A 27,255-nucleotide genomic window follows, 5' to 3' on the forward strand; every position below is an offset into this window, starting at 1 on the left:
GTCAACAATTTATTAAGACATGTTTTGTAGGCTGAAGAAATCAGCCTTTTTTGCTGTTTTGTTTTCATTATATATACAGCTAGAAATATCAAAAAAGTACCTAAAACTCCTGCTCATTTTTTCACAAAAAATTTGCCCCTATCAACCAGATAACTTTTGCAACAAGGCACAAATTCCGAAGATATTTCAGACTTTTTTTTGGATCAGATATTCCATGTGGGTTGCCTTGTCTCCATTTCTGGTACTAATTTTGGAGGTCACTTAAATAACTAATCGTATTGCTGTTGCAACAAGATTGAACTACAGTTTGCATTCCACAATTGCCATAAATTTCAAGATGCTGCACAACTATTGTGAGAGGAAACCAGGAAAGTATAGCGAAGATTGTAAATATGGGGAGTTCATGCATTTGCTCACTATGTCACCTCAGGAGATAAATGTATGATGCTGCAATTGTGTAGGGTGTCTAAACTGTTTATGTTAAAACATTTTTTTTTCCCAAAAGTGTCCCCACACTTCAGTATTTTTCTTTTCATTCTTGATTTGGTTGTGCTCAGTGAAGTGATTGAGGTATGTGATATTACATCTAGAGCTATGAGTTACTTTGTGGAAAGCTCAAATGGAACAGCAGCCAGACACATAAGTAAGATGTTTTACAAACTTGGGGACTGGTATACTAGGAGAACCTAAGATTGTGGGCCAGGTAGACTTTAAGGCAGACACCTTTGGTGACCGTGAGACTTGAGTGGCTTATGGACAAGTGACAGGCTCAGGGAGACATGGACAGAACGAACCTGGAATGGTTAGATTGAAACATAGTAATCAAATGAGACTTTGGAAGAGAAAATTGAGATATAGAGCAAAGATGGCATATGGAAACGCAATGATAGTCATTTCAGAACTAATAAGCATTAAGGCTCAAGAAAAACCCTGTTGGATTAGAAAAGCGGTGAGTCACAAATGTGCACAGCAAAGATAATTTTGTATTGCAGGATCTACAATGATAGTCATAAAAGCTTGAATAATTCTCCGCTTTGTGTCTGGACCCCCAAACACCTTCTGGCATCGATTTCATTCATAGAAAACAGCGTTACATAGTGTCTTTGACCATGAGTTTATATTTAGATCTGTGAAATGAAAGACTAACAAAGGCCTCATGTTTTTTTGAATGTTTAAAATAATGCTTCAGATTAACATTGTAGAACTCATTACAGAATTTAAGTGCATCGAAAACCACCTTAAGCTGTGAACATGAATGTAAAAATTCAGCCTGATATAATTACTTTAAAAAAAAAAAGAAATAGGACAAGAGGCCCATGCCTTTAAGAACCCAGGAAGCTCCCCTTCCCAGAGTAAATTGTGCTTGCAGCTCCCTCCCAGGGCCTGGTTCATGAGAGAAGGCTCTCTGAACACCGTTGAGATTTCATGTCTCAAAATAGGAAAATATTTTTACCTGACTCACTTACAGTATTTTCAACATCAGCTGTCAAGTGTATCATTTCTTCCTTGTGTCTGACTTCATTTTCCAGTCAGAATGCCAGTCTTCTCTAACTGCCCCTCATTGTGTTAGAAGAAATGATGGCAGAGGGGGAGAAAAAGGAAAGGAGGAGTCTAGTATGGACAATCTCCTAGCCTGCCTCAGCAACCTTACCATCTCCTGAGAACAAAACACCACTATGGAGGTCTAGGGAAAGACAATAAAGGGGCAGAGAGCCCATCTTCATTCCTGTTACCACTGGAGGCCAATATTGATGTCACTGACATTGCCATCAAGATCCTCGGATGCGACCTGCTCTCCGTTGAAAGATGGCTCAATGGCTACACATCGATGGCACAGAGAACATGACATGCCATTGAAGTCAGGATATTTAAGTTTGATGTTGAAGGAACTTCATCGCCCTTACACTGATTGATGTCCTCACACTCAAGATCGCCGTTGACTTGGGCAGCATGGAAGAGGCACAGATTGCTGTCGACCAGGTTTACTTGAAACAAAAATCACTTGTTGACCACCACAGATGTTAAACGTGTGGTCAATACCGCCTTCAACTGTCCAAACTATCTATTAAATATCTTCACATGCTGGAATGGCCTCTCCAAAGGAGCAACAGCGAGCCTCTCCTAAAAGGAGACAAAGGGAAGAGGCTAGCTCCATCCCTTTTGGCCAGTCAAAGATAGGATATTCTTCCAAATAAAAATTCCAAAATGGACCATGGTGATGGATGCTTCACTGTCACTGCTGAAGCAACTGACAATTCAAGGTCTTTGAACAGCCGAGGAGAAGGCATACAATTTAAACCTATTGAACTGAAGGCGATACACCTTGCTCTCTAAGGGTTTCTAAGCTCTCTGGAATGATTTAAACAGCTAACATTCAAGGCAACACAACACGCAAGGGGAGCAAGCTCACAACATTTCTCTTAAAACAGAAACCATGTAGCACTGGTTTTTGGCCAGAGGAATTATGCTGATACATCCCAGGAACTCAGAACCAGGAAGCATTTTTTTCTCCGTCAACATGACCAGGAAACCCATTGATGGGTCCTGAATGACAAAGTCTGACAAAATGCCTCAGCAAATGGGAATTTCCAACATTAGACTTTCTAGCCATGACAAAAAACACAAACATTGGCAAAGCTAACAAGTTTTGCCTATGCGACGTCCAGTGGCTTTGTCAAATGTTTTTTTTTTTTTTTGTTGAGACATGCGGCTAGACTTTCAAGGCATTCAATCTGGCATGCGAAACCGGGGCACTGTTCCCATTGCCTGTTTGCGCAGGTGCGGTTATTGTGATAGAAAAGATACACATTACAATTCACTATTGTGCAAAAGTGACATGTTTTCTACAGCGCTAAAATCAGCATTTTCTACTTAAAATAATGCAATACCTCCGAATTCTTTTTGCAAACTATGTCTCTAGTATTCATATCCATGGGTAATTGTAACATGTTTATACAGCTACTCGGAAATACATACCAAAAAGTTACATGCACTGCAGTCAGAGAATCTAGCTTGATATAAGCATGGAAGAGCTGCATCTACTAAGACGGCAACAGGCTTTTAAACCACAAACTGATGAATGACAGTGGTAGTCTACTGGTTCCATTGTAAATGTGTGTTGCTAAACAGACGAGAATCGGTGAGAGGCGATAGGTGAGAGTGTGACACACAGCTTAGAAATTACATTAGTGTAGCGAAGCGCTATATAAATTACATCATTTCTTTCAAGGGAGCCCTGTTGCTCTAATATATGGGCTTGCTTCAATTACTCTATAGAGCGCTTGCTTAAACTCAATGCCAGGAGCTAACAGGCTTGTTTACACAAAAACAGAGAGGTTATAACTTACCTCATGCCACAGAGATTCAGAACAGCTGCAGACCTAATGAATTGCCTTCCAAGGCTATCTGAAGATTAAAATAGAGTGCATGCCCCCTTTAATTGGATTTCTGTTGAAAACTGTATTGTTAAAAGTCCTTTACAAAAAGTGGGGAAAAACAAACAAGAAGCAATATTTTAGTGGTATGCATGCCATTTATGAACTGCAAACAAGCCTCCTGACTTCAGAAGGAGATGTTATAGAAGAAATCTCCACAGTATCAGAATCTGTTTTCCATTTCGGTACAGCACAAGGGAGCCAGAGGAAGGGAGGCAGAGGTTATTTGTAACAACACCATTAGGTATTTTTTGTTCAAAAGCACAATCAAACTTAAACACTGCGGTCTTAACTTGGTCTCTTTCATAGAAAAAAAGACTTAAATAAATACACTAACAGGGGCTAACTCAACTTTTGTTAACGAATTACAGTTCCAATCCAATCAAACTGCATATTTGGAACTAGAAAAACGGAGATCACTCATGCCAAGAGCAGTTTATCATGTGTGCCTTGCATTTTCCATAGACTGTCTTCCATGTCCAATTTACTATGGTGGCTGTGGGCATATGGCTTCTGGGAGCAAAAAGGAAAACAATTCACAGTGAGACAACAGTTTTTTTTTCTCGTTACTACATGGGGGCATTCCTTTACCCACGTTGTGTTTATTCATGGCATGTTGTAATCACTAAAGAAAAACATGAGAAAGATTTCACACCAACAGCTGGGAACAAAGTAATGAAAAAATAAGTACCTCAGAAGCACGCGGCCTGTGGAAGGACACTGGCTGCCAGCCAATGATTGCCAACCGGAAGGAGTACTTTGTTCAAGCTCCAGAGAACAGCTGAAAGAAAAGAGAGTAAGTGCACCATGATGGCATGAGGATTCCTGCTGACCAGTGAGAAGCAAGAAAAGGAGAGTGATCGGAGAAGCCTACCAATGGTAAGCAGTGGGAAGGCTGTGGGTGGGTTGTAAGCCTGCGGGCAGGTTGTAAGCAACTTGTCAGTTTTTTTTTTCTCCCCCCCCCTTCGGATACTAACGATGTGCAGAGACTTCACATTCAGGGCACCAGATTGGAACTCAGTGGGCATTGCCTTTTTGCTCGGTTGGTTTGGCACTTTGTCAGTGCCTTTACTCTGATCCCACTCATACTATTGGTGATTGTGAAGCTAAGCAAATCAAAAATAAAAATTATCGTAACAGCACCAGATTGTTTGAGTCTGTGGTGATACCTGTCAGTAACACAACACAGAAGACCTAATTTGCAGAACAGATCTTCTGACTAGATTCCAGGGCCTGTCCCTACAGAAGAGCCTGCAGGCCATTAATTTGGCTGCATGGTTCCTGAATTCGTGCAACATGGGCATATGAATCTTCCACCGGAATGTATGGAGATAACTTAGGAGGTAAAACGTCCCTCAATGAGGTCATGCTATACACTAAAATGGAAGAGATTATGCATCTGGTGCCACAGTAAAGGACACAATTCTGTGTGCCAAGAAGTGATTCTCCCTTATTTGCTCTGTCAAGTCCAAATTAAAAATCTGTTATATAAAACTCCACCCAGCTGCCTTAATGGCATTTAGAGAACTAGCACAGCCAGCTTCTTTCCTAAAATTACAGTCATTAAAGATTTTCTGGAAGGGCTCAACAAGAGCTTTTTTGTCTGCGAAAAGGACACCACCATGCATGTTAACCTTAGAACTATCAAGAGTGATTAACTGTCCCTATTCATAGAGCAGCATTGCTACATCCCTAAGGGAAAACTTTATTTTAAATTGCTGTCACCTCAGCTAGAAGAGTCTGTGAGTTAGAAAAAGTAGAACCGTTTACTATCTTCTAATCCTGTAGGTTTCTTTCAAGAACTCACCCTTCATTCTCATGCAAATTATGTCTGATTTCAACATCAGTCAGACTATTAACTTTCCAGCTTACATTCCTTAGGGAGGGCTGTCCACTCATTAGACATTAAAAGCGTGCTACAGTTGTATCTAGAGAATACCAAAGATACTAGAAAAAATAAACAGCCGTTTGTAAATGATGGCTACATTAGACAAGGGTTAGCTACGTTCAAACAATCCATTGTGTAATGAATACTAGTTGATATTTATTTATCACCGGTTTTCAAACCAACTACTACAAAGAAAAGCCAAACCTCCACAAGAATAAACCAGGTAATACAGCATGAATAATAAATGTCCTTGTTTCTGACATTGGTAGACCCATGGCATGGACATAATTGCAAACACTTACAAATATTTTAACTAAAGTACCTTTTACCTTCTCAGACCCCTGTTTTCCAGAAATTAACACATGCAGGCATACATACATGATCATATATATGAAATGTATTACCCATTGGTGGTCGCCACTGGGTAGTTATAGTTAGGATTGCTTTTCCATAGACATGGCATTTTTTAGTTTGCTAGTACCTTTGGCTCCGTTTGATGAATCTTAACAAAACTTTTAAAAAGTGAAAAAATAAATAAAAGTTAAAAAAAATAAAAATAAAAGAACAGATTCACTTCAGCTCCTTCCTGTAAAGTTTTGGGGTGATCAGTCAAGTGGGAGCCGACTAAAAAGGGATGTCCTAAAAGCACATTTCCGCATGCATTTTCCATAGACTTCTTTAGGCAGCGCTGCCACAAAATCTGCTGAACGGAATTACACCAAATTTGCCAGGAAGCTAGATATGGCCCAAAAGCACATTTCCGCATGCATTTTCCATAGACTTCTTTAGGCAGAGCTACCACAAAATCTGCTGAATGGAATCACACCAAATTTGCCAGGAAGCTAGATCTTGGTTCGCAGTTGGTGCTTTTTGTAATTGAGAGTCTCTTGGGAGGGCCAGTATAAAAATAGAGAATTTTGATTGACCCAGGGAGCTTTTTTTCCCATGGACCGTTTCACTTCTGTAGGAGTCGCACTTCTACAGGAGCGAGCACTCGGAGTAGTTGCCAACAACATGAGAAAAATTATAATTAGCTGCTTCTTCCGGGTGGGAGCATTGCTGACTCCCGCACTGTGCAGGGAGCGGGCTGAGGCCACTGTAGCCATGCCCGCATCCTCAAGCTTGTTTAATTGATGCGGGTCCCTGGGGCTGGGGACCTCAGGCTTAAAATAGGCTCAGAGAGGGTGGGTTGTGGCCCCCTTCTATTTAAATTTCATCTGGGGGGGTTGGCGTCTCTGGGGACTAATTATCTCAAGAAGGGAGCCGCGCAGCTCCCTCCTTTTTAGTAATTACTCGGGCCCCAGGGTGTGGGGTACCTAGGGGCGTAATAAGGCTCAGGCAGTGAAATGCTGCCTCCCATTTTGTATTACATTTGGACCCAGGGAATTTGGTTCATGGGGCCCAAAAAACGCTTGTGAAGGAGGGCCGTCGCCACCTTCCCTTATTTGGATTTTCTCTGGGGTCCCTGGGGCCTGATAAGGCTTCGGGGGGGGGACCTGCAGGCCCCTTCCCCTTTTAAACAAAAAAAGCCCTTGGGGTGGGGTCCCCAGGGCCTATAAAGACTTGAGTGGGGGGCATACAGCACCTCCCCTGTTTTAAAAGAATTATATTTGGTCCCAGGAGATGGGGTTCCCGGGGCATAATAAGCCTTGGTGGAGGTGGGCTGCACGCACTTCTCCCCTTTTAATTGTTTTTTGACCCTGGTCTCTGGGGCCTTTTAAGGCTTAGAAAGGGAGGCCACACATACCCATCCTCCCTCTCCTTATTCATAATTGTTGGCCCCAGGGGATGGGGCTAAAATGCACACACAAAAGGCAGTGTGCTCTGTAGGGTTATCAGCCTGCTACGGCTTGGCCATATGGCCTGGTGGCAGGTCAAGCCCTATTGCAAACCCCAAGCCTTTGGCCATGCGCAGCGTGGGATTGGCTGTCTCCGGGGAACAGGGCCTGGCTACAAGACAGGCCCTGTGGCTAACCCCATGCCACACAGAACCAAAAACTGGTCTCAGTGTGGATTGGTGACCTCCCAGGAGCTGGACGCCGGAGCTGGTTGTAAGCCAGGCCCAATGGCCAATCCCCACGCTGTGCGCTGCGTGGAGTTGGCTGCCTCCTGGAATGGATAGATAGATGGCTGGATAGATTGTTTGGAGGGGGGTAGAGGGAATGGGAAATGGGGTTGGTTGTCTGGGGGAGGGGTTGACTGCCTCCTGGGGAGGGGATGGTGTTGGCTGCCTCCGGGTGGGTTGGCTGCGTCTGGGTGGCCTGGCTACAAGACAGGTCCTGTGGCTAATCCCATTCCATGCAGAACCAAAAACTGGTCTCAATGTGGATTCGTGGCCTTCTAGGAGCTGGACGCAGGGGCTGGGTGTAAGCCAGGCCTAATGGCCAATCCCCACGCCGGGCACTGCGTGGAGTTGGCAGACTCCTGGAGTGGATAGATAGATGGCTGGATGGATGGTTTGGTAGGGGGAGGGGAATGGGGTTGGTTGTCGGGGGTGGGGAATGGGGTTGGTTGTCTGGGGGAGGGGTTGGCTGCCTCCATGGGGTGGTTGACTGCCTCCTGGGGAGGGGGTGGTATTGGCTGCCTCCGGGTGGGTTGGCTGCGTCTGGGTGGCCTGGCTACAGGCCAGACCCTGTGGCCAACCACCTGCTGTGCCTAGGTGAAGGCTGTGCGCAGTGTGGGGTTGGCTGCCTCTAGCGAGTTGGTTTTACGTATGGTAATAAAATATTACTTTACTTTAAAAATACCCTAGAAATTCACTGGAAAAAAAACAATGGTTAAAGTAACGTTATAGTTAGGTGAATATGTCAGTGACAACATTAACGTTTTGAACTAAAAAAAAAAAAAAAAAAAAAAAAACACAGATATTCAGCCATTTTAGGTAGCAGAGCTAACTATTACTTATGTCCCCACCATGCATTGCTTATGGCCTCACATATTATTACTCACTGATGACGTGTTCTTTGACATCATTTATGACATCACTGATGACATCTCAAATGACATCATTGATGACCACTAATGACATCATTCAAGCTTCTTTTGTTCACATTACTCTTTGAACTATTAAGGCTTTAAAGACCTAAAGTAAGTACAAAATATCTCAGAATAATATCAAGCATCATTAATGCCATAACAGATACAGCTCCCTTCGGTGTAGCAAGCATATGTTAAGTGGTACATTGACCCTATACCATACAATTCCTGGGTAGTCCTGTTCACATTAACAATTTGCCACAGATATATGGAAAATCCCCTTTGCACACAGTGTTCAATATGTATACAGCTGTTCAGAGAAAGCCAAGTTCCTCAAGCTACTCAATGCCTGTTCCAAAATGAATGCCCTGCTATGGACAGCTTCTGTCTGTATCAAGACCCTCATAGTCACTGAACCTACATTGGGAAATTAAATTGATATGATTAGAAAAGTGGGTACTCTAAACAGTGCTTAATCTATGGAGAGAGTTAACTCTGTACCACGCTGTTTGCAGACAGTGAAATTCTCAAAAGAAATACATCACAGAGTATTAAATCTACTAACAACAATGTACACTCTGTGCAACACTTGTCAAAAATGACAGTATTCGCTTAAAATAACCAAGGTCTGATGGTGGTAAAGCTCTACTATCTGCTACCTTCATACTGTGTTGAAAACTTTACAGATAGTCCATATTCTGAAGCTAAAGAAGCACATGTACATAGGTTAGTACCTAGTGCTTATGTAGAATCTGTCATGCTGAAACGATTCTGTTTAATAACTCAAGGCTGCTTCAATACTTAGTATCTACTACGTAGAATCTTTTTTTTTTGTGCTGAAACCTGTGTGGAACATACTGGATACAAGTCGTCAACTGATATCTGCACACAGTTACTCTATAGTAGAAGAAGCTATAATGTGTTCAGTACCTCTATACACCAATGATTCATTAGAAGCACTTGTGTTTCGTAAACACTTAAACCCATTAGCTGAACACAGGTTGTACAAAATTAGCTAGAAAAGTAATATGGTAGTGGCAGGTAACTATGTAAACTATAAAACCCTCATTGGATGATGTAATCAGTGGTCATTTGAAATGTCATCAGTGATGTTATAGACCGTGTCATGAGTGATATAATGTGTGAGGTCATAGGCAGTGCATGACGGGGTCGCGAGTTATAGTTAGCTCGGTTAACTATAATTGGTAAATTTCTGTAGTCTTTTGAGTTCAAAACATTAATGCGGTCACTGATTTTTACACATATATATGTATATATATATATATATATATATACATATATACACACATACTTCACCACTGCCCAAAGCTAATTAGCTTGCTACACTGTTCAAGTGTGTTTGACTATCAGTGAAGTACCATTGATGCAGAAGACAAGGTTTACATACCTGTAGTTATGGTTCTGCATCGTAGCAATCTTCAATTAAGTCATAAACAACCACGCAACTCCCCGACTGCTTAAATATTGGGCAATACTCTGTCGTCATTCTCAATATTTAAAAAGTAGCTCTTAGAGGTACATGTCAGTACATTGCACTCTGCTAAGGCAAGCCTCCCAAACTCTTCAAGTACAGGACCGTTTTTCTCTCTTATTTCACTTGCCTTTAAGGCTGCATTTTTACTTAAATGTTCACAGCTTGAAGAGATTTCATCTACGTTTATATCGTGCAGTCAAGTTCTGGAAAAATTTAGCCCTTTGTTAGGTTTCCATTTCACAGATCTAAATATGGAGACACGAAGAAACACGTTTTAAGATGCTGGTTTCCATAGAAGTAAACTATGCAATGTGTGTTGTGGGGTCCATGCACACAGTGGAGAATTGTTAAAGCATTTATGAATTCAGTGAAAATTAATTTGATGCAGATCCAAAGTTATAGGTACCAAAACCTTTCCTACCCACATAAGATCATATGAAAAGTCACATGGTCCAATACCCTTACAGAGTGCTTTACTTGGACATCCCAGCCACAGATGACACTAATGTAGTTGACATGGGTTAGGTAGATGTTTGTAGGATCAACAGGGAAAAACATTAAGTTTAACCAACATAAGCCACTCATACAGGTTTGTTGGAAGGTCACAGAGCTACCCTATCTTGCTAAGGAAGTACTCCACAAAGATAACCCATAATCACCAGTTTACATAACTGCTTTGTTTAGGTGGAATGGGGGTGAGCCCCCCACTCCCACGAAGCACTCTACTTGGAAAATCCTAAACAGTTAACCTTTGCCCAGGGCTACACTAATCTATATGGATTTTTAGGTCTAGTGGACAGTGCTATTGTCTTTGAACCTTATGTGGTTAAAAAAAAAACATGCGAGCATGACTTCGGGTCGTGGTTGCGCTCCAAACACCAGAGGCACACGAGGTGTGGATCCGTCACCGGCATCATGCGGTGACAGGAGTCGCAGGACTTGAATCCGGTCTTACGGCACATCCCTCGACGCATCAAAACTCATCAAAAAACAAATTTGACAAAATGTCGCAGTTAGTCAAAAAATTACTCTGGTAGCTTTCCTCCAGATTTGGGCGTAGGCTGGCGTGGAAAGAAAAGAACTGACATCAGCGCACCGGGGTGACGCCTATATACAACTGCAGTGTTATCACGGCAACCATGATGCCAGCGATGCCTGCGGAGTCGACCGACGCCACCTAACGGTGCGCAGCAGTACTGCACGAAGAAAAAAAACTCCAGATCCAGTCTGACACCTGGGGAAATTCCGAGGTAAGGAATCTGTAACTAGAATATGTCTCTACCAGATATATCGTTCTGAAGGTAAGTAACAAGTACATTAACATTGCAAAGCACCAGAGTTGTACAAGCAACATGTTGATTAGAACCAGCACCTTCAGTAAAATGCAGGTGCCTAAAAATAACAGCTGTTTGTTCATTTAAACAAGTAACATTAACATTGTAAAGCACCAGAGGTGTAGGAAGCCACAAGTTGATTGACACCTTCAGAAAACAACACACTAGAACTCTAACCAAGACATAAACACACAAATGACCTCTTTCAGAATAGCTACCAAAAGGAAGTAGCTGGTACAATGCATGAGCAGCAGGCTGGACAGAGGTGGGTTATCTGGGGGCATAATGGATAGTAGAGCAGGACCACCAGACGTACCCCCTAGGCTACTGAACCTTTTATATGCAAAGGTGACAAATTTAGTCAGCCAGATGATTAAAGCAGTATTGTCCGCATTGAGGGCTACAATAATGGCCTGCCGTCAGGTTTGTACTCCCAGAGTGTTCCACTTGCTATGAAGTCTAGTTTTACGCTCGTCCAAGAGAGACACAGGCCATGCTCGAAAGATTTATCTCACTGGACACAGCCTCTACAGTTGGTCCCTCCGTGGAGTGGCACCAGAAAACTAGATGCTTCAGTAGTAGTCCCTTCCCCAACCTAAGTATTAGAATACGTGCAGGCGAGGTATGGGGAGGGAGATACAGACTGGCATAGGTTGATAACTGCCCATGCATGCTTGCGCTTTGCTAGTGTGGCTCTGTCTCAGTGGTAGAACCTGAGATGGACGCGTTTTTTGATGCCCAGTTTAAATGCTGATTGACTTGGATTTAAGACCCAGAGATCAGTCACATTCAGTAGCTGCTCACAATCTTTGAAAAACTTGCAGTGTGATTGACTGGGCCTCCTGGTGCTGATATCAGCCCATAACAATGCCTCTAGGGAGCCAGCCCCTGCAACTTGTGACACAAATTAAGGTAGGCTCCATCGCCAACAGAAGGCCCAGTTCCATCCCGATCTGGGCAGCGGATGAACCCTTAGGCAGCCATAAGACACATTTGTAAATCCTTGTAATGAGCTTTTTCAATAAACTATAGTCCTTGCCAAAAGAATTTCAGTACCATATGTTAGTGTGGGAAAAATCTTTGCTCTCATAACTTCTAGCAGGGGGGAAAGGCTTGGCCCTAATAACGATTTTGATAGTTTAGATAGTCACCTGGAGGGTCAGAGCCTTTATTTCATTTTCCTTCTGATGCCTTGCAAAGGAACCTTTGGTGTCAATGTGTACCCCCAAATACCTGTATGATTGGTCAATCACTACCTCCCTCCCGATGCTCTTTTCTTCCAAGCGTGACTACCTTGATTTTCTTCAGGCCGACCTCCAGGTTATTAATGTTTGTGTAGGTATGCAGTTGATTGAGCGGACGTTGCAACCCTACCCCGGTAAAGTTGAATTGAGCAAGGTGGTCAGCAGGTTACTAATCCATGCACCGCCAATCTTGTGGGGGATGACAGTCACCTGAGTTAAGAGAATGTGAAATATCTGTGATGAGCAGATTAAAAAGTGGGGGGGCTAGCACACAACCCTGTTTTACGCCCTGTGATGTTTGGGTAATGAGCACCATCCCCCACCCTAATACGAATCCAAGTGTTGGGGTGCAACTGAATTATGGACTCCAGGAGCTTCGGGGGGATTTGCAACTTTACAAATTTAGTCTAGAGGCCCCCTCAGTACACAGCAAATGCCGCCTTAAAATCCACAAAGCGGCTGTGTAGCAGGGAGTGCGAGGGATTTGCCTTGCATCAGTATTGGTATAGCTAACAGATTAGTTAGCGTACCAGACTTTACTGTAAATCCTGTTTGATTTATTGGGACAAGCCCATTAGACTTCACCCGCTGTTTCAAATCCTCCAAGAGCAGGCTGACGTAGTACTCATATGAGTGCAATTAGCCTATAGTTTCTTGGATCTGATCGTGAGCCCCCTATGTAGATGGGGTGGATTATTGCCCCGCGCCATGGTTCATGTATGGTTGAGCTCTGCAAGCCTAATCAAAAAGCTTAACCACCCATCCCAAAATGGGATGTTCTGTTTTGGAGGCTGTTGGAACTGGGAGCCCCATCTGTTCTTGCCTTTGATATCAGAGTCCATCCTACTTGACAGAGAGTACATTTCAGTGTCCGAAGAGGGCTGACGGTCTTGGTCTTGAGGATGTTGCTGAGTGAAATTTGCAGATGAACTTGCTATGCCACGGCCCAAAGAGCAGTCTTTATGTTCACTTGATAGGAAAGATCTGGTGAGAAACGAGGATCTGGTGAGAAACGAGGCCCATTGTGGCTCTGTGATGTTCGCACTGCCCAGCCCACAGCTTCCATTCATTTGTCTGTTCACTAGGGCCCAAACGTTTTTGGAGTTGGATTGCCTACTCACACATAAAAGGGTGGACTAGAAGTGTGTTAAATAGCCTGTCTGTAGATCTTTTGCACCAACTTAAATGCGTCAATTAACTCTGTGGCCCCGGGGTTTTTCTGAGCATCCCTCAAATCCTTGTTACAGACTTTCATTAGGTCCTGTGTCAGTACTGAGGCGGCACTTGGTTTGGGAGGACTGTGACATTGGGCTGGCTGTTGAAATTTATCAAGCAATCGAGTGCAGCGACTTGACCATTCCATAATCGGAGACCCAGTGCCTACCTTGGCTTGGGCCACGAACTGTACACACTTTGCCATGATGGTGTCACTGACAGAGGGACTCCACTTGAGACGTTTTAGATTCTTGGTGCATATTCCATAACACTGGCCAGGGCGTGGTATGATAATTTGGAGTCTATGGTAATAATCTGAGGGCGATTGTCACTCTTTGTTCGAGGGGCTATAAAGTACCTGTTAATGAATGGAAACATTTCTGTGTTGCAGATGGTGTAGTAGGAACACATTTTACCATTTGTTCTTGTCCAAATCAGTAGTGTATCTTGCGGCAACCGACAGTTCAACACTATGTAACCAACACTGTTAAGAACCAAACATTCACCTAACAAGCTTCATGAACAGCCCCTTGGTCTTGCTTGTTCTTTAATATTCTGCACCCTGATGGAGACCTGTCAGGTTCCTCAAGGCTCTCTTGGAAGAGACTGGTATTAAAGTCCCTTGTTATCAAACAGAGACACTCCCCGAGCAGGGCACATAAAATTGTGATTAAGTTTAGACCTGTTGCATTGGGGTTGATGTAAACATTGATTAACAAGAGGTGCCGCAGCGGTCTCCAACTGCTGATATAATTTCCGAACAACTAGCTCTCGTGTAACGTTATCAGCGTGATGTTGCTTTGCAGATTACATGAGATGTATATGGATAGACCGCCCTTTGATCTGCCAAACTTGCGCTCTCTGAGCACCGGCTTTCAATACTCCATAAAGCCAGTTACTGGTCAACTCTGCGTGACTCATGTTTCCTTGCATGGCTAAAATATCATGGCCATTTAGAAAGGTGATTAGAACTAGGGACTGTAATTTCTGTGGGAGTCCTTTGATGTTCTAGGAGCACAGTGATAGCGGTGGCGACAGGAAGTGTCTAGGTGTCTGGTGAGCTATTCAGTCCACGCGTCTGCTGGACAGGACTGCGGGCAGCCAGTTCCAGTCCTTCTTAAGGGGAGCAATATCTGTTGCATTTCGAATACTACCATTTGTGACAGCACAGCCTTTGGCACTTTTTAAGATTGAATATGGTTTAAATTTGCAAGTCCTGAGAGGAGACTGTAGTTTGGCCAAGACAACTGGGGGGATAACAGACATGCATTACAATATTCCTTGTTAACCTCTCTTAAAAACAATAATATTTTGCTTTGCCAACTGTAATTTTATTTTCAGTTGTACGTTTATGGCTGTATGCCAGATGGTTTCTTTGTGAAAGGCTTATTACATTCAGTACAGTATGGCTGAGTTGGTTATGATCACAAGTCAATGACCTTATTATTATTATTATGAAACATTATGATACGGGCAGCATGTCTGGCATATTGATTGCGAAAAGCACATGTTAAAGTCAATAAGCATTTAAAGGTGGATTGTCATTACTCTGAATTAAAGCCTTTAGATTTTTTTCTACTTTTTTACTTTTATTACTTTTTTAAGTTGCAAGGTCACTCAGGTTAACAGTGGTGGTACAGTTAGGCAAACATTATCTCATCCAACATATCCAGCTACAAATAACTAGCCTCTTCCCATCCCTCCCAGGACTTAATCACAACAAGATATCAAAACCCAGCAGTCAGGTTCCACGCCACAATGATACCCCTATGGTAGACATCTCCCATTACCCTATGCCCTTACCTCATCATCGGTGTCTGTGCCCTCACTCTCCGATGTGGTTAAGTCAAGTTCTGGATCAATAAACACATCACAGATTCTGTTCCAGGTAGCCACATCCTCCTATAATTAATCGTCATGGTGGCTTGTTTTCATAAGCATTTCCTCAGCTACTAACCATTCTATTACATCAGCACACCAGCGTGTGTACTCTGGGGCTTTTTGATACATCCATGGGATGGCCACCTTACACTTGGGCAAAACTTAGGACTAGTGTGGGAACTTATACAACATTTCCCTCTCCTTTGGTCGTGTGATAATACCAAGGAGGCAACACTGAGGAGCCTGTGCAAAAAATCAGGCCCACGGTTCTTTGTATCTCAGTTGTTACTTGTGCCCAGAACATCTGTACTCCACTATATTGCCAAGCTAAATGTATGAAATCCACCCCCTTATAACTGCATCTGGGACAAACGTCTGATCGGTGTGAGGAAATCTGGTGTAGTTCCTTAGGTGTAAGGTATGTCCTATAGAGAAAGTCATATAGCACTAATTTAAATTGAGCATTACAAGAGACAGTGTGTATAAGAGTGTTAATTCGGGTCCATTCCCCGTCAAATGGATTGGTGAATTCTAGATCCCAAGCCAAGCATGTTTGTGTTGTAGGACCCTTTGTATCAGAGTGCATGCCCCTGTAAAGCAGTGATATCAAATGGCTGCCTGCAACACGGGTTAGAAGCAGCCCTAGGGTATTTGTGGACTCTTGGGGAGGGAGAGAGGTGGAGTGGGGGGCTTCTGGTTATGTTGGCCGAGTTTCCCTAGCCATTGTCATCAGACCCTTATGTTGTAGGCATTGGCCCGGGCCAATGGCAAAAGAGTCCCTGGCTTGCTCAAACGTGATAAAGGTGTACTTTGGGTATAGCTCACCCAGGATTTCGCACGTCCTGCCCCGCCATTGTTGATAGGACATATTATCTGATCAGGTTCAAGATCCAAAACAGGAGTTATTGATTGAATGGGGCTCGTTTAAGTGTGGTACGCAGAAATCTATGCCAAAGAGTTGTCATCTGCCTCACTATAGATGGGGCATCTGCTGTAAGGCACGCACCCTTGAAGAGGAGTTCCGGCAAATAACAAGCAGGGTCCACAGTTCCAGAGAGCAGGTGTTTCTCCCAGTTATCCGCTGTGTCTAGCCACTGCCGCATATTGCAGGTGTGCAGCAAAGTAATATAGATCCAGCCGTGGGACCTCAAGTACTCCCTCATCATATAATCCTGTCAAGGTTAATAAAGCAATTCTGGGTCGTCTTCCTTCCCATACGAGAGAAATTAGTTTAGAATTCAGCTGCCCAAAAAATCAGTGGGGTATAATGGTCATGGAATTCTGTAACACATACAGACACCTGGGGCATAAAACCATTTTGGCAATGGCTAATCGACCTATCAGAGATAGTGGAAGGGTGTGCCAAACAGAAACCAACTTCCGTAGGCCCTCCATTACTCTCCCCAGATTGCGATTAATGAACTGGTGTGTGCAACTTGAATTCCTAAATACCGGAAGTGGAATGTCTCCCAGCGTAGGCCCACCTCGGCGAGTTGTTCCAATAGTAGCGAGGCCCAGGTGGCAAGTGAGAACACCAAAGATTTGGCTCTGTTAACATGTAGACCAGAAATTTTCCCATATTCATCAAGGAGCCGTAGTAGTTCTGGGGCTGATGCACGGGGGGAAATAACAAGTAGAACAAGGCATCATCCGCATATAGTAAGATTACATGTGTGCTGGTTCCCATTTGTATTCCCCATTCCTGCAACCAAGCCCATGCCAGAATTGCTAAGGGCTCTAACGCCAATGCAAATAATAGCAGAGTTAGTTGACACCCTTGCCGTGTCCCCTGACCCAGTGGCCAAGACCCGGAGCGGTATCTCCACACCCTCACCCGCGTGCTAGACTCAGTATACAGCTGCCTCACTGAACCGCTAAACTGAGGTCCAAACCCCATACCATGTTGGACTTCTAGAAGGGAACCCCATTCCACTGTATCAATGGCCTTTTCTTAGTCATTGGCCACTAGGTCCATCTCGTCCTGCAGCTGTTGTACCTCATGTAATACATAAGTGAGTCTGTGGAGGTTCAGGCTAGTACTGCGCCCTGGTATGAATCCACACTGGTCTTCATTGACCAATGCCGGCACATAGGGCGAAAACCGCTTAGATAACTCCTTACATAAAATCTTGGTGTCTTAATTGATCATTGCGAGGGGTCTGTATGCGGATGGATCCGCTTCATCCCCACACGGCTAAAGGAGCATACAGATTTTGCCTTCCCTTGTAGAGCATGGCAGTATGCCCCTCTCCTGGGATTCCAAAAGGACCTCCAGCAATCTGTGTGTCAAGGTCGCAGCATATGTTTGATAATACTCAGCGGGGAACCCATCGCCGCCAGGAGTCTTTGCACAGGGCAGAGTACGCACTGCATCCCGCAGTTCTCCAACACTAGTGGGGCTTCCAAAGCTTTAGTGAACAGCGGGTCCAATCTCGGTAAGCCCACAGCAGCCATAGTGCACTCTGCAGTATAAACTCTCTGCAGATGTTGCTGGAATATGTGAAGTATGTCTGCCCTTCATGTAATCCCCACCCCCTCACTGGTAATTAAATGAGAAACGTGTGGTGGGGTTTGCTCCCTATGCAATATCCACGCCAAAAGTCTTCCAGATTGGTCCACTACTGTATGAAGTTTTTGTCTGTACAACCAGAGGCTGTACTTATCAAGTTGGTCCCAAAGCTCACCAAGACGTTTCTGTCCCTGAACTTCCTGATTCTGTTTGGCTGGTGTGGCTGGAAAGACACCCTGTATTTTTTAAAGTTCCAGCGGTTCACCGTGTAATTCCGGCTAAAGCTGTCAGCGCATACTACATGAGACCTAGACATACACCCCTCATGACCGCCTACAGTGCCTCCTACTCTGTTGACCTTTGCTAGGTGAATCCCCTATTTATGGCCAAATAATCAGTGATTGCTGTCCCCATGGCCTCCCGTCCCACCACATCCTCAAGGATATCGGATGGAAGCCGTCAGTGCCTCCTGAGATGTGACACATCACCCCAAACCATCCTACAAGATACTGGGGAGTGGTCAGATAAGAATCGTGCCATTTGAGTGATTTCAATTATTTCCAGAGAGTTTGACCACCCCCCCCCCACCAACGGTCTGTCCTGTCTGCTGTAGGTGTTATGTGTGAGAGAGTGACGTGTGAAGGTCCGCTGTATAGGATGTGACAGTCTCCATGGATCGCAGAGAACCAAGTTTTGCATCACATTGTAAAGGGCTTTGGCCATATTGGTTTTGGTCCCAGATCTGGGCGGAGTTCTGTTGAGATCAGTGTCTAGAACGCAATTAAAGTTGCCCAACCAAATCAAGAGTCTAAAGCAGAAGAGATTAAGTCCTTCATGATATCAAAGAACCCTCAGTCATCAACATTAGGAGCATACATATTTGATAGGGATATCTCCAGGCCATGAAGCGTACCCTGCATAAAGATATAGAGGCCACTTATATCAGCCTCTGTGTATGGGACAGAAAACGGGGCCCCGGGGCAATCCAAATTCGAATGCTATGGGAGTACGTCGAATTGGAGGAATGAAACACTTGTCCCCTCAATTTTTTGACAGTTTTGTTGCCCCTGTGTTTCTTGAAGACAGGCAATGTCTATTTTATATCTTTTATCTCTTAACATAAGTCCCCAGTCCCTAGACATTTCAGGTAAGTACCTGATAGTCACCCCTCTTCATCTGTAAGGGATTCTTCCTCACCAGTCCCATCCAATGTTCGCACTCTGTAAAAACACGAAATACAGAAAACAGCAATAACCAAATAAACACTTCGAAAATTCAACAATACCCCCCTACCCTTGGACAATCATCGAACAACCTGGAGTCGGGTGAAGGCCAACCCTTGGTGTGCCATAACCTGCACTACCACCCTCTCAACCCAAATGAATCTCTAATTTAGTGCAGTCAACCAGTGCATGTGTGATTTTGTGGTCAGTCTCCCAAAAAGAAGAATTTATTTCTCCCTTGCCAGTGTCAGAGAACGTGCAGTCAGATGCTAATCACCCCCTAACCCCCACCACATACAGCCCAAAATCTCCCGCTCTTATCGAGCACCTCTATACACTGCTCGAAGACAGGGACACAGAAGTGGGCAAGGTCCAAATCAATAAGTCATGTCACGGTTTTGTACCTTTATGTTACTGCAGAGGGCTCCCAGTCTTCAGGTGGCCCCCACCGTGTCATCCTTTGCAGGTCCACCACCTGCGGGGAGCGTGAGCAATGTTTTCTGCTGGTATCTAGGGGCAGGCTAAGCGTCCCTTGCTCTTCCTGATTAAGCGGGCAAGGCCACACCTCACCGACAAGCCGCAATTGTGCGGGGCCGCATCGGGCAATCCTGCGGCATCCATGTTCTACAGCAGGGGGAGAGGTCCTTGAGGAGAGGCCTACCAGCGGCACAGTACCTTTCGCAGTGCCAATGCCAGACACAGTGGGTGAGGCCGAGCAGTGCGCAGTGCTCCTCTTCACTCATGACCTCTCACAGCTGCTCAGGGACCATTAACAGGGGCCGTCCAGCACAGGCGTCCGAGGTAAGCCCCATAGAGGGGGAGCTTGCAGGACACGCAACTCACCCGTCTCTGAGGCCGCGGCAATCCTCCACTCTTTCCGCTATGGGCCGCGCTAGGCCTCAGACTCTGTGGAGAAAGGATGATTGAAGATGCAGCCCTAATTCAATTATCACTATGGGGGTCATTCTGACCCCGGCCGGCGGCGGAAGCCGCCGGCCTGGCTGGGCCCGCCAGAATACCGCTGCGCGGTCAAAAGACTGCCGTGGGTATTCTGGGTTTCCCGCTGGGCTGGCGGGCGACCGCCAGAAGGCCGCCCGCCAGCCCAGCGGGAAACACCCTTCCATGAGGATGCCGGCTCCGAATGGAGCCGGCGGAGTGGAAGGGGTGCGACGGGTGCAGTTGCACCCGTCGTGATTTTCAGTGTCTGCATGGCAGACACTGAAAATCTTGGTGGGGCCCTGTTACGGGGGCCCCTACAGTGCCCATGCCATTGGCATGGGCACTGTAGGGGCCCCCAGGGGCCCCACGACACCCCATACCGCCATCCTGTGCCTGGCGGCCAAAACCGCCAGGAACAGGATGGCGGTATGGGGGTCGGAATCCCCATGGCGGCGCAGCAAGCTGCGCCGCCATGGAGGATTCCCCAGGGCAGCGGAAAACCGGCGGTACACCGCCGATTTTCCGTTTCTGACCAGAATGCCCAAGGGAGCACCGCCAGCCTGTTGGCGGTGCTCCCGCGGTCGTTGGCCCTGGCGGATTTTACCGCCAGGGTCAGAATGACCCCCTATGTGTTTTGTCTCAACATTCTGCACAAGAGGAGCAGGTTACTGCTAGATGATTCAGGATTGTATTAGATGAAGGAGCCTGGGTGGCTGAACTTTTGGAGGTTTCGTCCTGTTGGCCATGTTGCTAGGCCTTAACCCGAACTTTTTTTTCTATTAAGTGGATTTTCACAGATTACCTTAGTAGGCAAGGGTTTTGGTGTTGGTTACCCCTTTGACAAAGTATAGGTGTAAAAGACTTGCACTGCGAGAACCCTTGCTAAACCCTGGTAGGAGAAATATTTTGCTTTGGCAGCTGTGATTTTTTATACATTTGCAATTTTATGTCTGTATACCTGATGGTTGCCGTGTGGGAAAGCTTACACTCTGGTACAGTAGGTTTGAGTTTGCTAAGGTAACAAGCCAATGAAAACAGCTATCGGCTTGATTGGTGTGCAGGGAAATGTTATGCCAGCAGTTGAGGTCTGAACTGCTTATTAGGAAAAGTTATTATAGCTACAGTAGGCCTCACTTGTTTATTTTGAAAAGCATATTGTAAAGCCAATAGGTCTGTAATGAACACACATTATTTTACTGGCCATAGAATGGTATTTGATTGCATGTAATCACACCGATTACTACGATAGGTAAGGGTTTTGGTGTTGGTGACCCACCCGAATAATCAATGTGAGTAGATAAATACAATACAGTAATCCTTATTAAGCTGTATTAGATGGAATTTTTATATTGTTTTGACCCCAATGTTTTTTGCATATGTGGAATTGTATTACTGTACACCTAACGGTTGCCTTGTGGGGAGGCTTATGACCAACACAGAATGCCAGAGTTGGTTATGGTGACAAACCAATGATAAAGAATGTAAGTCTGATCGTTTATAATAAAAAGTTATGTTAAAAGCAGAAGCCCTGACACATTGATTTTGAAAAGCATATGTTAAAGACAGTAACCATTTAAGGGTAAAATATTATTTCTTTATATTAAAGCCTTCAGATGGGTATTTTGTTACATGAAATGTCACGTATTACCATTGTAGGGAAGGATTTTTGTGTTGGTTACCGCCTCTTACAAACCCTAGAGAAGAACATTTGCACTGTAATAATTCTTGCTACAATCTTTTTAGCTATCTCCATGATCTTCTAAAAAAAAGTCACTAAATAATACATAAGTCCGTATAAATAAATATGTTTAAATAGATGCATAGTGGGCCTTTTGGCCAGTTCTGTTCTGTAATTTGGTCATAACACTCTGCTTCCATCAATGATGGCGTACTGCATTAAGCAATTGTTCAGTCCTCATCAATCATGGGCTGTCTTGCCCTTTGAAACACGGCATTTCCTGATCACGTGTATATCCATATTTAAATGAATGTGGTTCTTTGTCAAGGTTGGTTGGTCAATCCTTTAGTTTTCAGTGCTCACCTTTTTTATATTTTTCCCATCATTTTTTTTCCACCTCTTCTTTTTAATATAGTCTTATAGCCCACCGTAGCAGGCCATACCAGCCATTAAAGGTCTGTTTCAGCATTGAGGGCCTTTAACAAGGGAATGGGATTTTAATGGCCTGTATTGCAGTCTATAAGGCTAATAGAACATTCTGATCACGTGTATATCCATATTTAAATGAATGTGCTTCTTTGTCAAGGTTGGTTGGTCAATCCTTTAGTTTTCAGTGCTCACCTTTTTTATATTTTTCCCATCATTTTTTTTCCACCTCTTCTTTTTAATATAGTCTTATAGCCCACCGTAGCAGGCCATACCAGCCATTAAAGGTCTGCTCCAGCATTGAGGGCCTTTAACAAGGGAATGGGATTTTAATGGCCCGTATTGCAGTCTATAAGGCTAATAGAACATTCTGCCTCAAGAGTGCAGAATGTTGTAACAAATTAAACAATATCCTCATGGAGCACGAGGGGCTTGAAATCCCCTTTGGCCCTATGAGGCCTTTGTTCAAAGCTCTTGCCATGAGACAAACATTGGAATGTTGGAGCTCCGGCTTTTACCATCCATTAGAATCCCAGAGCACTCCATTGTCTTTAATGGAGCTACCAACATGTTTCTTAAGAGGATAATACAGCACTCCTGGCAGCGCTAAATGTCACTTGCTTGATGCTGAATGCAAGTGCACATATTGGCATTGCCAGAGCTTGTTTATACTGTATGAGCATAGATCAACAGGAATAAACAACAATCTTGAGGAGAGTCGTGTAAAAGACGTGAAAGATGCTAATTTTTAATGTAGATGGTTGGCTTATCGAAGTTACTCAACATCTAAAAATAATATTGCATATATTTTTTGTTCACCATATTTGCAGTATTGGCAGTCACACCTACCTCACTTGTTTGACTGTTCCTAACAAAATCAGATTTCTCTGGTTATGTTCATGTAAGTGCAAGTCGTGCAAGCATCTTTGATCTAGTTCACAAAGCTCTTTTGAAAAAAGGCAAGGCTATACTGTTCTTATATTCTGGCATTAGACATCTGACTTTTAACCAATTGAGATTCACAAAAATCTCAAGAAGCGCTTCTTGAAACCTGTGACCGTTACAGAATTTCAGTACTCACACTTCCCACCTATTCTAAATTAGTTAGATAATCTGCCTAAGACAGAACTGTGACTTTGTACACTCTATTTATTATTATTTTTTTTACTCATTTTCTTTGAAGCTCAAATCTTTACACTCTTTTAACATTTGGATTATTCCCTACACCTTCCCACTGTTGGAAAAAGTTATTCAACCTTTTTTTTTCCTTAAACATGTAAATGAAAAACCATAATATGGGCATTGTAAGTGCATGATGTTATCCTAAAATTCCACCTATTCTGATTCTCTAACTCAGGGAAGTGGAATTTTGTCCATAGATCTCTCACTGTTAGTGCTAATGTTTGAGAGGAGTAAGCATGTTACAGTATGGATAGTGATTATATGATATGGTTATTATTATTGTTAATGATATCGTTATTATTGTATGTTGTATTGTTGTAATGAATAATTTCAGTCTGCAGCAAATTGTTGTACTTTTTAGTACTTCTGACTTAAGACTCCTTTACTACCAACTATATTTTTAATATTAAAGGTACACATATTAGTTTTGCTGTTTGTGTATTATTTCCTATAGGTTGGTGTTTATAGATCAATGATTTGCGAGGACAGAACTTAGCTCGTGCAATAATGTTGTTTCAGACAAATTCTTGTACGTTTGTGCCGCCTGGTGTATTAAGGATGAAAAGTTGTGACAAATGTTTGATAGATTTGTTCTTCATTTACTTTTGATTTTCCCATTTCCAAATCAGTAATTGTATCTTGTGTACTGGTATACAAAGCAATTGTAGGAGAAATATTTCAGAACTGAGAACTAATAATAATAGATAAAGAATAGGAACATCATTTTAAAATGGAACAAGTTTTTTTGCATGCAAAAAAAATAAATAATATAAAACATGTTTTGATTGAAACTAAAATTCGGCAACAGTGATACATTTCATGAAAAAAGCAACCACAACATTAACCAGATTACGCTTCAATTAATAGAAAGAGTCAAAGATTTTTAGGGGAGACAATAGAAAAAAATAAAAGTGGGAAAACACGAGGGCTTCTAAATAAAGAGATGCTGCACTCTTCAACCTAGAAAGGATGAGAGGCTGGAATATAAACAGAAACATGCTCTGAAGAAGTGGTTTGAAGTCCTGTGAAGCCGGGTCAAACTCTTATGATAAGAGGATGCGTAGGCTAAACCGTAGGACAAACCTGGAAACCTACTGATTATAATCCTGTTTCTCAATAAGATATTTTTAAAAAGGAGTCTGAGGGATAAATCAAAAGGAGGGAGAAATCAGACTTGTGAAGAAATGTTTTAGTTATGTTGAGAGAAGTGAAGCAAGAATTGTGCATTCTCAAATATTCTTACTACTAGCAGAATCTACATCAGTCAGCAAACATAAACCACATGTTCAGAAAACCCTTGAAAACTGTGACACACCAGTGACCAATCAAGTGTCTTCTATCACCTCTCAATATAAATCCAGCCTCTTTTTTGCTGCTGAAGGCTGCTTTGAGTTGTTGTCAGTTGATTTTATGTTGGTGTTAATCTGTGTGTATCCCACCATATGCACTTTACCCTGAGTAGGCAGTTGCCGGGGGATCACTGTGGCGCCTTGGAAGAGACAGGGGTAATTTTCGGACTCTTGATAAAACTTTCTTTTACTCGATAAGAACTTGGGTCTGGCAGAGTTTTATTTATCTTACTCACTTGGCTGTGGAGTGATGCTTGGGGAGCAACATGGGCCTGTTAAGATGATGGGGGACGTGCTTCTGTGACTCGCTGCTTTCAGCTCTGTTCCCACTGAGAGCGCAGTAGTTGGGGTTGTAGAAAGCAGTCCGTGCAGGTGTACTGTGTGCGAAACAGCCCGTCCTCTGGTTTTGAGGTCTGTGATGGCAGACGGAAGACACAGAGATGATTTCTATTTGTTACAGGGCCTGTGCAGTGAGCTCCTGTACAGACACTGGACTGATGGCGCAATCACACCTGCTTTTCCCTGTTGCAGAGTTTTTTTTCGGAGACTTTCAAAACAACTTCAGCCCAGCTTGTGTGTAGACTACAAGTTTTTCGACAAGACTTCTTATTCTATGGGATTGGTGTATGGAGGGGGAGCAATTGTCTTCAACACCGAATCTAATGATTTATAGCTTTGATTGTCTACAATGTTGTCTCCTTCAGCCTATTGTTCGTCAATGTGTGTTGAAATTCCTTGACTTTGTCTTTACTCTTCAATCATTGCCCGTTTTTATTACCCAATGGAGAAGATGTACAAAGAGTTTTAGATGAATGGAAGGAGTACAAAATGGGTGTTCCAACATATGGTGCAATTATTCTTGATGAAACGCTTGAAAATGTAAGTAAAAACTTTCCACAATAAATTACTTGGTAGAAACCCTTTGAAACACATCTCATATAATATAGAGCTTCTGCTTTGAATGGTTATTTGAAATACCTTTGTAAAACTGTGTGCTTAATCTGTTTTAGGAATCGTATTCACTGTTGTTTTAATGCAAGTGATCTCAGTTTTTTTCATTTCTATCACTCTTTGCTTGCTCCCCATTGCTACCACTCCTTCCCAATTGGTTCGAATTTGCTTGTACCCACAGCAGAGAACAGAGAAGAGAAACTAAGCCCCGCTTAAAAAATCCTATCAATTTGTTAAGCTCCTCTTAAAAATCCTGTAAATTTACACTAGTTTTGGAACCCACTGTGTGAGTCTCTCTCTCCAGAACTTCAGAGCACATCTAGCAAGTTTACGACTAGAGGGGATGGAGATGACCCCAAGCCTTGACTCTCATTGTGGACTGTATGTTCAGTAGAGGGAGGCAAATGATTCTGCAATCCTATCTGAACAAAAAAATATTTAAACCCACCTCCTATCAGGGAGAGGAGATGGCAAAAAACATAATCTGTCTCTTAAAGGGGGAAGTACAACCCCGTGCCCTGCCTTACAGATGGGAAAATAATTAACGGGTGTGACAGCTTGTCACACTCAAAATCCTTCAAGCACATGGCAAGACACAGTACAGACGACTGGCAAGACCCGCGATGCAACCCTGCATTGAGATGTTGGTTTGTCGCTTGCGTAGTGTTTGTGTGCCACCCAAACACTGTTTGACACTGGGGGTGCAAACAGATTTGTCATCGACTTTACATGACGTGCACCTGATTAATTATCTTGACTGGCGGTGTCCTGGTGCTGCCTGATCCACTTGGCCGTTGATTTTGGCTGTGTATCTAGTTTAGTGTTTACACACTCCCTTGCTGTGTCCTGAGGAGGCTGTATACCAATGGGCAGAAATGTGTCGCAATTGTAGAGTCCACCATGGGAATGTGAAGAGGGAAGTTGTTAAACGTTGAAATTAAGTGCTTGAAGGATTGATTGGTGTAACACAGACCAGTGACCGAATTTCAGACTTGCCACAGATGGACCATGTTCAACCTATAGGATTGGACGTCTTACTGTCTGAATGGTGATATTAACAAGGACAGTGTGGAGATGGACTATGGTTTTAACACAAGTTACATAGAATGCCAAATGAATGCTAAATTTCTCAAATAATAGAAGTCTTGCTAATGAGTTAGTATGCAGCGAGATTTCTTTTCTCTTCAATATCTACTTGACTAGTATACAGATGAGGGAGATTATATTTTTGATTAAAGGGTACAAGTCATATATTTAAAACATAAAGAAACTTTGACTACAAAACTTGTATTATCGTTCCTCTCTTCTAAAGAGAAAACGATGAGGGGAAATATAGTCTCCATACGAATGTAGAGGAAAAACTGCATTGTTGATTAAAGTCTCCCCTGGAAATCCCCTATCCCAGTATACAGCCCATTGGTATTTGGTCTCTAAATTCTGTGTGCACTTTTTAAAAAACATTTTTTTATAAAATTTTGTTCCAATGGTAGTTAACAAACAAGAACACAATCGCCGAGGGTCATAAGAGTTA

At 43.3% G+C, this 27,255-nt stretch overlaps 1 protein-coding gene across 2 annotated transcripts in view; it reads left to right on the plus strand.

Moving 5' to 3' along the window:
- The window catches only part of DCP2 (decapping mRNA 2), a 275,045-nt gene that overhangs the window by 58,524 nt on the left and 189,266 nt on the right, over positions 1-27,255 (plus strand). For both annotated transcript variants that reach the window (XM_069226492.1, XM_069226493.1), the window contains exon 3: positions 25,525-25,652. In XM_069226492.1, the coding sequence (XP_069082593.1) occupies positions 25,525-25,652 (128 nt within the window). The remainder of the gene's footprint in view (positions 1-25,524; positions 25,653-27,255) is intronic.

The sequence above is a fragment of the Pleurodeles waltl genome, chromosome 1_1, assembly GCF_031143425.1.
Source record: "Pleurodeles waltl isolate 20211129_DDA chromosome 1_1, aPleWal1.hap1.20221129, whole genome shotgun sequence".
NCBI classification, from domain to species: domain Eukaryota; kingdom Metazoa; phylum Chordata; class Amphibia; order Caudata; family Salamandridae; genus Pleurodeles; species Pleurodeles waltl.